Source organism: Alosa pseudoharengus, unplaced genomic scaffold (assembly GCF_046254945.1).
Source record: "Alosa pseudoharengus isolate Yale_2024_CS ecotype anadromous, Long Island Sound unplaced genomic scaffold, YU_APseudo_1.1 YU_APseudo_1.1_scf_7, whole genome shotgun sequence".
Taxonomy (NCBI): Eukaryota; Metazoa; Chordata; class Actinopteri; order Clupeiformes; family Clupeidae; genus Alosa; species Alosa pseudoharengus.
In genome coordinates, this window is record NW_027468859.1 from 39,064,882 (window position 1) to 39,080,933 (window position 16,052).

General features: G+C 42.5%; 1 protein-coding gene across 1 annotated transcript; it reads right to left on the reverse strand.

Annotated features, from left to right (window-relative positions):
* Positions 1–1,614: 1,614 nt before the first annotated feature.
* On the reverse strand, positions 1,615–11,099 carry frk (fyn-related Src family tyrosine kinase). Its single transcript, XM_076273157.1, has 8 exons — positions 10,366–11,099; positions 8,760–8,881; positions 7,197–7,360; positions 6,739–6,907; positions 6,490–6,648; positions 4,039–4,220; positions 3,433–3,592; positions 1,615–3,028 (listed from the first exon to the last, which is right to left on the reverse strand). The coding sequence occupies exons 1-8, from the start codon at positions 10,740–10,742 to the stop codon at positions 2,820–2,822; spliced, it is 1,542 nt and encodes a 513-aa protein (XP_076129272.1). The 5' UTR covers positions 10,743–11,099; the 3' UTR covers positions 1,615–2,819.
* Between the last annotated feature and the right edge of the window lie 4,953 nt (positions 11,100–16,052).

The following is a 16,052-nucleotide window of genomic DNA, read 5'->3' on the forward strand; positions in this document are numbered from 1 at the left end:
TCATTTGAATATTTCTCTCCAAACATGTCTCACACTCGCGTTTCCCCTCTTTGAAGTGTAATCACGCCTTGTCTGGGCATCGTTTATAATCACTGTTGAGTCCGCCAGGCCACTGTCGGCCTATGAGGACATACACACACTGCCATAATACCCTTTTTTAGCAAACATGGAAAAATATATAGTTGTGGATGGATGTACGGATGGATGGAATGAAAACAGCGATATTCTCAAGATGCAGAACAGAGTGAAATGTTCTGTTATCAGCAGTAACACTCTCTCCATCATAAACATGGAAATATTGAAGTCTCTTAAAGCAAATGTAATGTGAACACCAATCAAATTATGTTGATCTTTGCAGATTCTTCTAGCAGACACTGATGCAATGTCGTCACAGACTTGCAATCTCTGTGTGGCTGTTCTGCAAATTTCATCCAGGACAACTTACATTCAAACAAACTAAACCAATACAGTATATACATAAGCATGCATGATTTGAGTCTGATATAAAGTGATAATTAACATACATGTACATCATTCATGCTTGTGGAAAATGTTAATTTCGCTCATACCTGACAGTGCAACACCACCAAGTGCTGCCCTGATAAGAGATATTGTGACATTTCGGCTAATATAAGTGGAAGAAAAGTTCCTTCAAATATTCATTTGAGGCGCTGAATAATCCATGCATCAGCTAAACTGGCTCCTCCAGCTGGGGCTCTGAATAGGGGGGTGTGAGAGGCCGAGGTGGCGCGCTGAGAGTGCCAGGGACAGGGCCCGGGCAAACTCCCATGGGAGACAGGGGACAGGGCCCGGGCAAACTCCCATGGGAGACAGGGGACAGGGCCCGGGCAAACTCCCATGGGAGGCGACGAGGTGTCTCCTGAGGAGCGCACAGCCCACAGGTTCACAGAGGCACAGACTGCATTTGAAGCCCATTCCATCACTCAACAACCATGTCCTGGCCAACGAGGCTACTCAGACACGTTGTAGGCTACAGTGCCCAGGGGCGTCTCCAGAGCTGAGAAGCAGGAACGGCAGAGAGCTTTCGTGGTTAGCCACCACTGAGCATCCAGTGAAGAGCAAGATGAGGTACGGGGCAAATGGCAAAGCATGAATTATTCCTCTGTGCATCTGCACATTTTCCTCTCCAGATTGCTGACTTGTCTTAAGTTTAATAGAATGTAATAGCTAAATTACATTTGCAGTGATACTTAAATTAAAAGTATTGTGTTAACATGCGAGTTAAAATGGACACACAAAAACTCAGCAATACTGACATACAGTGCAATGTATTTTAGCAGCCTGACTGACATAACCATGTCTAATGGAGGAAATAGGGGTGGCCCATTTTCTTCTGTCCTTTGAGGGTTACTCCAAGTACATGGTTTAGTGACTAACCAGGTTAAGGTAACCTCCTACTAGAAATCTTCAATCTCAAATCCCAACAGCAGTGCTCTTCTCTTAGGCAGGCTTCACTGATTACTCAGAGTTCTTTTATCACTAAAACACATACTCAGAATACCTCTGTACGCTTGGTTCACCAGCTCCCCCCTGTGGCATCTATAGAGTATTACATTCTCAGAGTTAAACCGAAACAGAATATTTACAGAAATATTTTCATTTTAATATATTTTATTTTTGACAGAGAAATATTTTGTATTATTAAAAATGTATACTTCAAAAGGACAATCAAAGGCAACTGAAACACAGGTCACAAAAATTCTACCATGGTTAAGTCAATTGTGTACCTCCAAACAAATAAATTACATGTGACACATTAAATCTCTTATTTATTTCATGCTGTGCAACTGTAACTGCCTGTTCATTACACACATTAAGGGAAACCCATTCCAAATCTTTCAGTCATTAAAAAGTAGATCAAGGAAAACAAATAAAATCACTGAACTGTCTACCCTTAGCAAGGATAAAAACAGCAAAAAAACACAATACCTTCATGTTAACTGCTTATTTGGTCAGATCACTGTGATTTGTCCTTCATAAGAGCACTCTCAGGTGTGTAATGTACATGATCATGGCAAAGATATGTTATGTCAAACCATACTGTTATGATTGTTGTTATTATTTAGTAAACTTTAGTTTCTCTACAGTTCAACTACAGTTTCTCTTTGTGTAATAGCTTTTAAATTGAGGTGAGGTGAGGTGAGGATGATTCTTCAACGGAGAGTATGTGACTGAACTGGCCATACGAATGAACATAATGACCCTACGTTATGGAACAAGGATTTAATGAAGCAAAGCTGTTCCTCTTTTTCAAAGAGGTGTCAGACTCTGACAAAGGCATTTACAGAACAGCATTCTGATCACGACCCATAAACAGGTGGACCATGCCTGTCCCCGCATAGACAAACAAGTTGAGCAGGTTTATCAGGTCAGGCAGCAATCCTTCCATCCAAACACTTACATGACGTTAAAAGACTGCATTATAGTCACTAACCAAGCCTAAACAGGGCTACCCTCATGTTCACAGTGCTGCCGATACGACTGCCAGACACTAGGGTACACTGGCAGGTCTATAAAAAGTGCTTTCAGTTGACAAAACAACAATTGTTGTGAGAGAGTCTCAAACTCTGTTGTGAGAGTTTCTCCTCTCAACACATCCTGACACAATACTACAACAGATACTTCCACGCCATGGTCCAAATGACATCAGTGAAATGTCATGATAGGGTTTTTATCTGAAGTCATTCTTTCTAATAATAGATGACTTATTGGAGTGTATTGGAGACGTGATCGCATTTGGCTTTTTGCAAGTGTTACAGGACTAGTACAAAAGGTTGCAGGATTAGTAGCAACCCTTACTAGTAGTGGTTGGCATCGTCATAAGATGTCAAGTCCATGTCAAAGAAATCTTCCAGCTTCCACTGAAGGGTCTCAAAGGTGGGCCTGGTAGCAGGCTGTTCTGTCCAGCACTCCTGCATGATCTCGTACATGACTTTGGGGCAGTGGGGAGGGCAGGACATGCGGTAGCCGTTGGGTAGTTGCTGCACCACCTGGTAGTTGGTCATGGCTGAGTGACAGAAGAGGTAGATTATTAACATGCCTTTACAGGAATTCTCGGAGACTTCCCGTTGAGGTGTACGAGAAACACCAGCGGGAAATCACTAAAGAGAATGCACTGCATACTTTGACATTGTGTTGCTAACCATAATGACTTGGAGGCAAGTTTGGTTATGATTCAAACAACAGTATGTTTAGGAGAAACCATTGAGGGGCTGACTGATACATATATAAGCTGTGGATAAAAAAAGATTCAGATTTATGGGTGGACTCTTTCTGAAAAAAATAAATAAGAAAAAGGCCGTCTGCTGGACAATTGTGTTCGCTTAGGGCTTGTGAAAATTACAAAAAGAGGCAACTGTTAAAACACATACAAAGATAGACAAGACCTAGACAAAGTAAGCCCAGCCTTACTTGGATATGGCATTTGACCGAAGGTCATAATTTCATAAAGTAGGATGCCAAAGGACCACACGTCAGACTTGATGGTGAACTTGTTGTCATGGATGGCCTCAGGTGCTGTCCATTTCACGGGGAACTTGGTACCCTCTTTGGCTTGATATACATTCTCATCCTGAAAGAAATATATTTCTAGATCAGTCTCATCATGTAATCAGATGAACAACATATCACGACTGAAGATGTCCATGGTCAAATGTGAGAAGTATTAACAGAACTATATCTAAACCAAAAAGTTTAAAAGGTTTGATTCCAAGAGGTTTTACAAAAACATTCTGTGAGGTCTAAAAGGAAGAACCTGTAGATCTAGCTTTGTTGACATTCATTCATGATGTACTACGTTTCTCGTAGTCTCGTAGGATGTTGAAAACAGACAATCCAGATGGTATGTACAAAAAGGGCATTAATATTATCTCTACAATGTCATCAAACAGGCTCAGAAACAAAAGCTATTACTTGAAAGAAAACCAACATTGGTAAGTCAAGGAAAACCTCAGAGACAACTCTTGAAACTTGTGAAGAGAGTCTAAGAGTGACAACAGAATATCAGTAAGATCATACCATGAAGACCCGTGCCAAGCCAAAGTCAGCAACTTTGCAAATATTATTCTCCCCAACGAGAACGTTTCGGGCAGCTAGATCTCTGTGGATGTAATTCTGGAGCTCAAGGTAGGCCATTCCAGCAGCCACTTGAGCTGCCATCTCAATCTGATCAGAGATCCGCAGTTTTGTACCACCATCCTCTGTGAGAAAAGTGGTGGAAAAAGGGTTTTAAAAAGTCAGAAAGTATGTAGACAGGCTTTAAAGGCTGTTAAAGCAATAAATGCTTAAAACACTGTGCCAAAGATGGTGGATATTAATGGGAATGCTATCAGGGCCATACAAACAGATGAAGTGTAGTGGCCAACAATGACATACACCTTTAAAACGAATGCGTTGTCCCTATCTGGACACAGAGATGTGTTAAACAAACAACACACGTTGAGTTGTTTTCAATGCAAGTTGTGTTATTTTCAACACATTTTGTGTAACAAATGAAAAAAGGAAACAACACAAACTTGTGTTGTCCCTATCTGGACACAGAGATGTGTTAAAACAATGCAAGTTGTGTTGTTTTCAACACAGTGTACGATCTATCTTACACTATTAACAGACTACATTTACAGACAAAGAGATGGGTGGAAACTTTGGTTGCAGTCTGTTATTCAAAAGGCACACCTTACTCTATGTAGTTCTAATAATAACCCGGATCATTCCTGTCACTCTAATACATGACAACAAACTTTGAATATAAACTTGCACCCACAGAATCAACATTAACATTATAAGGTTACACTATAGCATAGTATGATTTAATCTCCAGGAAGGCAATCAAGTCTTTCCCTTCAGTGCGCACTCATGTCATAAAACTGAGATAGCGCTAGCTAGTATCTACATGCCTGTCTTAAGACAAACGCCCTCATTCAGTTGATTTCATTTAGACTTTAATCCCTTTCCTGTTTTCTTGCCACAGTAATGAGCAAAAGGTAAACTTCAAACAGGACGCCATGACAAAGCCTGAATGACCGGAGGAATTCACTTCTGAGATAATTTAGAGAAAATTAGCCATCCATCTATCCATTCTTTTGTACATCTCCTCATTTTTAATATTATTGTAAAGGATAAGTGAATAGAGACATAAATATGTGATAAAGTTCTGTGTTACAGCCTTCTTGCTCATGACTGACATGTTATGCAAAGCTATTTTTAGATCTGATTAGATTTGTCTGCATGCCCCAATACACACAGCAGATTTTTGGAGATGGCCTCTTTAAAGAAGAATTCCGGTGTGATATTGACCTAAAGTGTGTTGAAACATGATACCGAGTGTGAACGTATGTCTCATAGCCCATCTCGGCTTGTCCCCTGCACTCCAAAATCTGGCGCTAGTTAGCCGATGCTACCAACAGCTTTTTCAATGGTGGTGCTTCGGCATCGGGCTAGCCATACAAATAAATCACTGTTTTACCCCATTTACGAGGCTCAATGTATCTCCACACTTCATTGGTAGACTTCCGAGGGCCCTGACATTTAAAACGAGACATTGAGAACTTTGAAAAAGCACTGGTAGTTTACTTACAAGACGATTTATACAGACAGTATCTTCACGAAGTTTAGCGTTTGCAGCCATCTTGAATTTAGTCACGATAAGTCGAGCGACGAGTAAGAATGAACAGGTATGATAAGGGATCAGATTCCAAAAATAATTCAGTGGAAATGCATGGATTCCAGTTTCTTCCAGTAGCAGCAACTGGAATCCATGCATTTCCACGGAATTATTTTTGGAATCTGATCCCTTATCATACCTCAATATCACACCGGAATTCTCCTTTAAATATATCCCCTATACGTTTCTTTATTTTACAACTACATTGGGAACATTTCTTTCTGGTAAGAATTCCACAGAACATTTGCTGAATGTACTATATGTGCATTCAATAAAAAAAGTTCCACTGGTTTGAGTGAGCACCAAATCACCTGGTATAATGAAAGTTTGAACTACTGAGGCAGAGTGAAATGGTGTCTTAATAAGTACAGTATACTATACTAAAGGGCATCATGTTTTCAAGGCCAAAGACCAGCATAGGTGCCCATCTTGGCATCAGAAACTCTCAGAGAATCTCGCTATTTGCCCATCTACAATGTTATTATGTACATCTTGCGAAGGAAAAAGCGACCTTGATCACTCAAACTTCTTTGAAGTCTTTAATGAGTTGGTCAACTCCTCAAGGCAAGGTGTGTGTTCATTCCTTGATGTCGAATTCAATGTTCAAAACTGTTAGAAATCTTAAATTCTATGTAATATGTCTTAGCAAAATCTATAGCATTGCTTTTACAAAGGTAATTCTAAAAATACAGTGAGTGATATCAATCCCTACATATCTCCAGCACAAATCACTCAAGTAATCAGTGGCAGCATATAATTGGGGGAGGCGGGGCAGGTGAGTGTGGGACTGTGGGGTGCGCTCTTACTCTGCAGGTATTCCAGCAGACTCCCATTCTTCATCAGCTCCGTGATGATGTAGATGGGCTCCTCCACCGTGCACACGGCATACAGCTGGATCAGCTTGGGGTGCCGCAGCCTCTTCATGATCTGAGCCTCGCCTAGGAAATCCTGAGTGTCCATGGTCCCTGATGGAATGACAATGAGTTGGATACCGGTTAGTCTCGCACTAGTACCTGAGGGGCACTTCACTGAGCTCACAGAGTCTCGATGTTCACCTGGTTTCAGAGTCTTTACAGCAACTGGTGTGGTGTCATTCCAGATTCCCTCGTGCACTTCCCCGAACTGTCCAGCCCCCAGCTTGCGTAAAAGGTGCACTGAGCTGCGGTCAATCTCCCATTGGTCCGCAGTGTTGTAGGACAGTCCATGTGTCTGAGGAGCCTCCATCTGAATAGGGGCAAACACCAGAACATTAGAAGACAAACCTCAACTTAAAGTCATGTTCATCCTCCAGAGTAAGAACATGCAGGCCTAGTGTTGAATAGCCTAGTACATAATCATTAAGGTGTTTGTGTACAACTTGCAGGCCTAGTGTTGAATAGCCTAGTACATCATCATTAAGGTGTTTGTGTACAACTTGCACTTTGGCTTAAAATTCATAGCGGGCATCAACGTGGATAAAGTTCCAAAGAACCTTCCAAGCCAGAAAGGAAACAAGACATCATTGACATCTCACCTTTTTGCATGGTTGCAAGAGACGCAGACACAGGCCATCTTCTTGCTTTGAGTAGTGCTCCACAAGCAGTTTCAGAGTCGGAAAGGCCCGGTTTCTAGAAACATAGTACTCTCCCGTCTCTGTTTTTCTAATTTTGTAGTGTTTCACTTTACCCTTGTCCAGAACTGTGGGAACAGAGAGGGAACCCATGACAAGGTGTATGACAGATTATGTAGATGACGCACATTCATTAAATGACACATGTGAAAGGCGTATAAAACACAGGCATTTGGGTTGTTGAGGAACACATATCTATAGGCAAAAGTATGGTACTATTTGAATAAAAAGCATAACTGCAAACGTGTCCATCAGATTGACTCATGTTCAGTTACATTTCTATGGAATAAGTATGAGCTCAAATGTCACAACTTTACCCAAAGACCATTTTCTAGACCAAATGCTATCAGCTGTTTTATCAGAGGACAATAACTCTGCTTTATCACTTTTCACCTTCATTAACTACAGAGCCTATTGCAAAAGTACAGTACAAGATATACAGCAGGGCTGTTCTGGAATGAGGAAACAGGGATATTGCGTCCAGGTGAACCGTTCCTAGCCAGACTACCAGACTCCTTCTCAAATCTCAATTCAGTTTGAGAATGGGCCTGGGGACTTTTCATTCACTTCTGATTTCCAAGGGGCATAATCATCAGTGAAATTAAACTGAAATTGATGCACTGAACTTTTACCAAAGCTTTCCACAAGAACAGCAAACACATTTGTCTTGTAAACAAAGGTTTTGAATACAGAGTTTGGTTCCAAAACACTATAAAACCATTTTTGAAATCATTAATAAGTCATGTTATTTAATTGTGTATTTCAGGTAATATCAATAATATGAATAATGAAGATAAATCAAATAACAATCAATTACAGTACCACTGACATTACCTGGAAAACAAAATTAAAATAAATGATTTATGAAAATTCATTTAAATTGAGGATATAGCGTTTTGGAGCCAAACTCTTTGAATGCAGTTGTTTACTAATTTCATTGGTTGTGTTGAACAGCACTGTAAACTGTACTCCTCTGTCAATCATCATATAAAGCCCGCCCTGTGCTGGATAAGCGATTATGATCAGGTCTTAGGTTTTTGTTGATTCAGAAATCGGCTTCAACAACAATGTCAATGTCGGACAATGTCTAACAATGTCAAATTTGCTGACAAGTTCACCTGGGTTGACCCAAGCTAAATAGTTAATTTTGGGTTGACCCAGGCTAAATAGTTAATCTGGGTTGACCCAAGATAAATAGTTAATCTGGGTTGACCCAGGCTAAATAGTTAATCTGGGGTTGACCCAAGCTAAATAGTTCATCTGGGGTTGACCCAGGCTAAATAGTTCCCAGTAGGAATAAGGAAGTCAGAACTGTAATTGCAATCACATAAATTCTGTCAGCACAGGAGTAATCAGCACAAATTGTTTTGGGAAACAACAATAAGCCATATTCTGTCAAACATAAATGCGAACTTTGTGCTTCTTGATGACCAAAAGAAAATGGAGAAGCTGTTAGGGTTTCCTCACCTGACAGGGAATACTCTCCTTTCTGGCTCTCACAGTGTCTGATCAGGAAGGCCCCATGCGCATTGCCCTCGCCCTGCAGCAGTTTCTCTGCATCTAGCCTTTTTGTGTCCGCAAAGAACCATCTGCAAATTCACAATGGACATTACTTTGAGAATCTCCTATAAACTATAGTTCATACAAACACATTCCACTTTGTCTTACAGGTGTTACTTTCCATTCATGTTATTTGCCATTGAACAATTATCCAGAGACTGAGACCATTCTTAACAGATCCAGCAGCACCATGAAATGAGAGTGTTCGATGCATCAAAAGTTGTTTTGACATTTTGTTTTATTTGTTTGTTTTGTCTACCTGTAACATGAGCAAGTGGTTTGGTTTAATTTCAGTTGATGAAGTCTGACTGACCTGAGGATTCATTAAGTGTAAGTGCTGACTACACAAATGCCAGATGAAGTAAAATGAGATTGTGATGAGTGGAATTATTTAGTGTGAAACTAACCCTATATTGACTGTAAAATGATGAATAACACCGACTAGCTTATCAAGCATCCAGGCTTTAAAACCTGAGTGTGTGTCTGAGCTGAGTGTCATTGACAAACAATCCTCAGTTGTCAGGCAGATCCTGTCTTGTTTCACTATACTACAAATTCTATGTTTCTTATGCAACGTTGTGTATGTTCACAAAGCTCTATACATGTAATAAAGATGATCTAGTTGCACTGTAAACGTGAACTCTCAGAGATGTGGGTTCCACAAAGTACCCTTTCTATATTGATTGCACTGAGTAATTCAAGTTAATGATTAACCAAACCACAGCATTTCCGTCTTGGTGGGAATGATTAACTGTGGTTTGACCCTGTGTTAAAACGTCAGTAAAACACTTGTTCTTTTGCAGTATAGTAGATTCACAGCACTTAATACACACAAAACACTTTGTGATAAAGAGGAACCATGACACTGAAAGAACCTCAAAACCACCACTCACATATTAACAGCAAATTCCACAAAGTGCAACATGTAGGCCTTGTGTGTTTCAACATTGGGTTTGAACATGAACAATTCCACCTTAGGTTGGTTTTCCTTTGCTACACACAAAAACACATTGTGTTGTGTTGTTGTCTTCATTATTTACTGTAACATAGGAGGAGGTCAGAAAAGGTTCATTTTAGAAGATAATTTTAGAAAACCCTACCCTAGTTCACCATAGCTCCTACCACCAAACCCTACCCTAGTTCACCATAGCTCAAGATTAGGATAACAGGTAGGCCTAACTAACTAACTAGGTGGGCTGTGAGACGAATTATGGCTATAGCACATTGAAGGTGCAGTGATTTTGTCCCCAAATAGGCGTAGGTAGATAGAAAACAGAGAGTCTAAAACTATCACAGCCTTTTTTAAGCTGGGCTGCATGCCCAATATCCTAACGATAGCCACAAATGTGTGCATCCTTAAACTAATTAATGCAAAGTGAACAGAAGAGCCATTCAATAGGTAATTCAGTTTAGTTTTCAAAACTGAACACATGCAGGAAAGGAAGGAAACTGGGTGAAAATACAATTACAGTCAATTGTACTAAGTTATCATAGAGCCAATAATGCTACTTACGGTTCTGCGTCAAGAGTTTCAACTGCAGCCACATAGTTTGCTGGAATGTAACCCTTCTTGTTCGCCGAGACACCGGTGAGAGCCTTTGCATACCACCATTCGCCATGGCTTTTATCCAATGCCTCGAGTTTATCTCCAGCATTAAACGTAAGATCGTCTTCGGTTCGGGCCGTGTAGTCATAGAGAGCTACATAGGCATATCCCGGTCTTTCCTTAGGTAAGGGTGGCAGTTCACGCGCCACAACCTGCGGATTTGTAATAACCACCGATTTGTCAACACCGTTCTTTCCAGGTCCACTGTTCTTGTTAAATCGGTTTTTTAGACATGGTCTAAAGACAGCCTCAAGACAATGCATACAACCTTCTTTAACGCTCATGACGACAAATCCCGCTGTTTAGTTTGAAGAACAGAATAAATCTGACTGAGATTCAATTGATTGCCGCTGCGTTCACCAGCTTGAGCCCCTCACATAATCCAAGTGAAATAGCCTATCAAAGGCACGGGAACTGTTAGTCCATCCAGAAAACACTCTACACACCCGGTGGGATATCCTACAGACTGGCATACCTAGAACTTCATGACACTCGTAAGACTGTGTCTATCGTTATCCGAAGTTCATGTTACTGAGTTTCCTGGTACTTTCCCCTCGAAACTCCTCTCGAAACTTTCAACCCACGGAAATAGTCCAAACCCCAGCTTCACCTGTTCTAATGTTGTAGCGCCACTGCCAGACCAGATTGTCTAGTTGCGGAGCATATGGACCTTTAACCCATAAATTGCCTTGGAACAAATTCAGCTTTTTCATTGAGTGGAGTTGTATGAAATGCGCATTTCATACAACTCCACTCAATTAGCTTTACAGTTCCAAGAACATAAAAATAAGTTAACATAGGTAAATCAGAATATAACTAGATGTATGTGTGTGTGTGTGTGTGTGTGTGTGTGTGTGCGTGCGTGCGTGCGTGCGTTGTGTGTGTGTTGTTACGCCCCTAGCGGTTGCTGTGTTCCTGCTGTGCTGGGCTGGGCCAGCCCTATTAAACATGCTGTTTAACGTTACTCCTGAGCGACGTGCAGGACTAAAGTTGCTCGGGCAAGTGCCCGTCTGCCCTCTTTGACTGCGATGCCTCTTCCAAAAAATAAAAGATATAGGCCTATATATAATTTTCAGTGATTAAAGTTATCCGTTGCTACATCCGCCAACTATTTCCCTAGAGGCCATGGTATCGTAGGCTAGTTCCTGTAATATTCTGTTGTTGCTTATTGACATATAAGTGTCTAAATAAACAAAGAATAACGGAGCGATCACTGATCTGAATCTAACTGATTTATTCACTGGTATAATACACCGGGCCGTTAGGGGCGCACTCCACATAAACATGAATATGTTACATCCCCCTTCTTTTGAAGCAAGAACTGTTACATCAACATGGCAGTTCAATTCTGATATTCAAAATGCATCAGTAAAATAAGTAACTGTAAGAAAAACATTGTTTTTTTTCTTCTTTTGATTTTCTGTTCTTTCTTTTGTTTTGTGATTCATCTTTTCTTTTTTTTCAAAGTGTTATCTTTTTTTTTTTTTTTTTGTCTTTCTTTTCACAGGTCCAGACTAGCTCTTGGTCTCACGACGCGGCATGATCTCGTTGTGCTGGAAAGTGGTGTGCGTGTAGCATCAGTCTCTGGTTGTGAAAGTTCAGGTTGAGTGTCTGTTGGTACAAACCAGGGGGTCAGGATTTGAAGGGTTAGCTTCAGCCACTTAGCATGGCATTTGGCCGCCGACATTTTTGAAAACATGGCGTTACATGGTTGCAACTTCCGGCACCAGTTTTTACATGCTGATTGGTAGATGACAGCTCATGCACGAGTTTAGTGTTGGGCACGAGCGTCCTCGCGCGTCCATGTTGGTTTGCATTTCTGGAAGACGACAAATAAAACAACTAAATACTTGGATTAAGCTACTGATACTTGACTTGATGCCTACATGGTTTAGGCTGTATTACCGGACTTTGTGGTAAATAAAAGAAAAATGTTAATGTTGTCATATTAGGCTATTATTTGCCCTATATGCGGGGTGCCAATTACAAGTAACTGACTATGACCATACACTTTGGCAGATGCATAGCAATGACCTATATCCAATTATTAGCCTACTCATTGCGTTGTGTATGAAGACTATTTTAAAACGCACAGGCTGTAGTTCTGTAGAAGGCAACGTCTGGATCATGTAACCTATGTCTCCCCAAGTGATTTAAAACGAAACAAATGTCAATGACTTATTTCGTTTGCTTTCTTGCAACATTGACATGATTAGGCTATGCATTTGATTTAAATGTTCAGGCTGCCAGTCGAGGCAAAAGCCAAATGTCCAACAACAGTTGCAGACCCTATGCCTGCTCGAACCACAATACCCGAGGGATGTGCGCTTCTATCGGAAGTTTAACTTGCATTGGCTTCATTTCGTCTGCCTGCAAATGTAGCCTAGGCTTAACAAGCTGCAAATTCACACTGGGTGCAGCAAAAATCCCAGCTATCCACACGTTTCCTACATACCACGTCTACTTAATTGTCATTTTCGTTGGATAGCCTATTGCGTAATAGGCCTACAACCTGTCCAAATATAGTATTTAGGGATCATTATTTGTGAAGCCTAAAGTGACACAACATTGATTCGCATAGTTTATTATCACATAATTATGAACATCACATTAAATAACCTAGGACTTCAGAGAGAGGGCCAACTTTACCACCATTCCCAAAATGTTATCACAACCAATTACATTTATTTGCGCTTATAACGAGGTGAAGCGCGTTCCCGAACAACTTCTTTTCCTCTGAGGGAATGTCCAATCTTCATCAACGACATACCGTTGTACCTTACGTTGTCTCCGTCTGTAACGTGGAATCTAATAGGCTAATTCTAGCTGGTGCCGGAAACGAACACCCATGAAACGCCATTTTCGTAAAGATGGCTGCGGTCAATTTCATGCTTTTTTGGCTGAAGTAGCTAGCCTAGCATGGGCCATTGAAATGAATGGGGGCGGGACTTAGTCACTCTCTCCAGTTATATATAATACCTCCATGGTACAAACCTGTGTTGTGGTTGAATCTCCACGCTGGTGCTGTCTTCAGCCGTAGGAAGAAGGTGACGCCTGTTGCGTCGGAGATGCTGTCCTTCACCTGTGATGATGTTGTACGACTGTGGTGTGCCGGCTGGTTGGATGACAGCAGCAGGTTTCCACTTGCCGTCTGGAAGTTGATGACGGATGGTGGCACCGGCAGGAAGCGTAGGCAGTGCTTTGGCGTTCCTGTCGTAGTAGTGCTTTTGTCGCTTTTGACACAGCTCTCTCCTGGTGCGGACTACGTCTCGCCGGGCGAGCTCTGGCTGCAGTTGCTTCGCGGTGGAGGGCAGGACTGAGCGCAGACGCCGGCTCATCAGCAGCTGCGCTGGTGACTTCAGTCCATCCACTGGGGTATTGCGATACTCCAGTAAGCCGAGGTAAGGGTCGGATTTTTGTGCGTGCGCTTTGTCCATGATGGCTTTGACTGTTTGCACAGTCTTCTCGGCCAGCCCATTGCTCTGTGGGTACAGGGGGCTGCTGGTGACGTGCTCAAAGTCCCATGCGTGACTGAAGGCTGAGCACTGTAGCACGGTCCATTGTCACTGACAACGGTCTGGGGTATGCCAAACCTGGCGAATGTGGCTTTCAGCTTCTTGATGACTGCTGAGGCTGTGAGGCTGGTGATTTTTTCTACCTCAAAGAATCGGCTGTAGTAGTCCACTGTTAAGATGTACTTGTCACGCGGGTCTATTGGCTTGGTTTACCCGTGACCAGGCAAACAATTTAATCAACAGCAGGGAATGTGGTGGGCAGGCGAAGGATACCAAGACAAGGATTTAATATTATTTTGTTCAATTTATTAATCAGTTATGTTCTAGGCAGAAGATATTAAAACATCACAAGTGGATTATAATCCCATTCATGTCAGGATGGCAGTCACAAATTCCTAAAACAGTCTTCAAGTAAAACAATCAAGAGTCAAAACCGCGTCTAGCCACTAGGAGCGCTGTACTCCTTCCGGCCACCGCACCAGCACAGTGAAGCGCAGAGCAAACGATCCCGTTTCCCAAACAGCTGACGGTCAGGTTGACCACGGCTAGCAGTTACAAGCTAGCGGCCAAAGTTCAAACACCCACAACTAGCATAGCGTGGCAGCAACAGACACAGCGGCAGGAGTAGTAGTAAGAGGCAAGCAGAGCAAGCAGGAGTTCCGTCCCCCAACGGAGTAGGCAAGCAGGCGGCCAGTAGAGCAAGCAGGAGTTCCGTCCCCCAACGGAGTAGGCAAGCAAGCGGCCAGCAGAGCAGGCGGCAAGCGGAACAGCAGGGTAGCCTACCGTCCTTCCGTATGGTTCGTCCTCCGTCGGTAGAGGTCCCAGCCGCCTAAACCGGGCACAGACATAGTCTGAGGCCCGGAGATGTGACGAACGCTCGACTCTCTAGTACAGCAGCCGGATATTCCGATCGCGGCCTCTCATCCAGGATCAACGTGAAGGGAACGATGCTATCACCCTGGAGTTTCTCTGCCGCTGTTGGTGCTGGGTGACTCTCCAACTATGGTACTTTTCGGACCACAGCTGGAGAATCACCCTGCTACACCCATCAACTCGATGCTGTCGCGTTCCTTGAGCATCCCTGGTCAGGGGATAAAGTAGGAAAGCCCCCTCCCCCAACACACCTGTCCCAAATCTCATTTAACCAGCCACCCGCCAGGATTGGTGGAAAGTTATGGGTCCATTATCCCTCATTATCAGTCAACATTGGGAGCACCAGGGAAGGGTAATACACAGCACACAAGAACACACATGTGAATTGACACAGCACACAACTAAAAGCACAGCAAAATAGTTCCTAAACAACCAAAATATTCACACACGTGACACCCCCCCAGGCTTTTCCGTTGTCAGTCCCTGACAATGCGGTGGTCCCTATTGAAAAAAAAACTCACGGCGAGAGGCGCATTGGTGGCTGTCCCAAGTTCACCCGAGTGGACCGCCGAGGTGGTTCCAGCTCGTCGCCCTCATCAGGTTGTGGCCCTGACTCCCCTTCCCCCGGGTGGTCGAGATCAGGGTTCAGTTGTCCAATGCACGGCGATGGTGGTGCTGGTGCTGGCGCTACCGGAGGTGGCAATGGCCGAGCCCAGAGTCCAAAGAATGGGGCAACAGGTTCCGGGTTGTCTGGTGGAACAAGTATCTACGCACTCAGACACATCAAATTTTTGGACCCAAGGTGTCCCAGCAAAAATTGGCATCATGGTGAACAGTTTATGCAAAGAGAGCTAAGCAACACTAACACACCTTTGTATAGTGGTAAGGTTTTTTTTTTTTTTAGTTTTTTAAAGGCCAATATCTCGGATCGATTCGCCTGCTGTCCACAAACCCTGCTCGCAGCGCCAAAAATGTCACGCGGGTCTATTGGCTTGGTTTACCCGTGACCAGGCAAACAATTTAATCAACAGCAGGGAATGTGGTGGGCAGGCGAAGGATACCAAGACAAGGATTTAATATTATTTTGTTCAATTTATTAATCAGTTATGTTCTAGGCAGAAGATATTAAAACATCACAAGTGGATTATAATCCCATTCATGTCAGGATGGCAGTCACAAATTCCTAAAACAGTCTTCAAGTAAAAC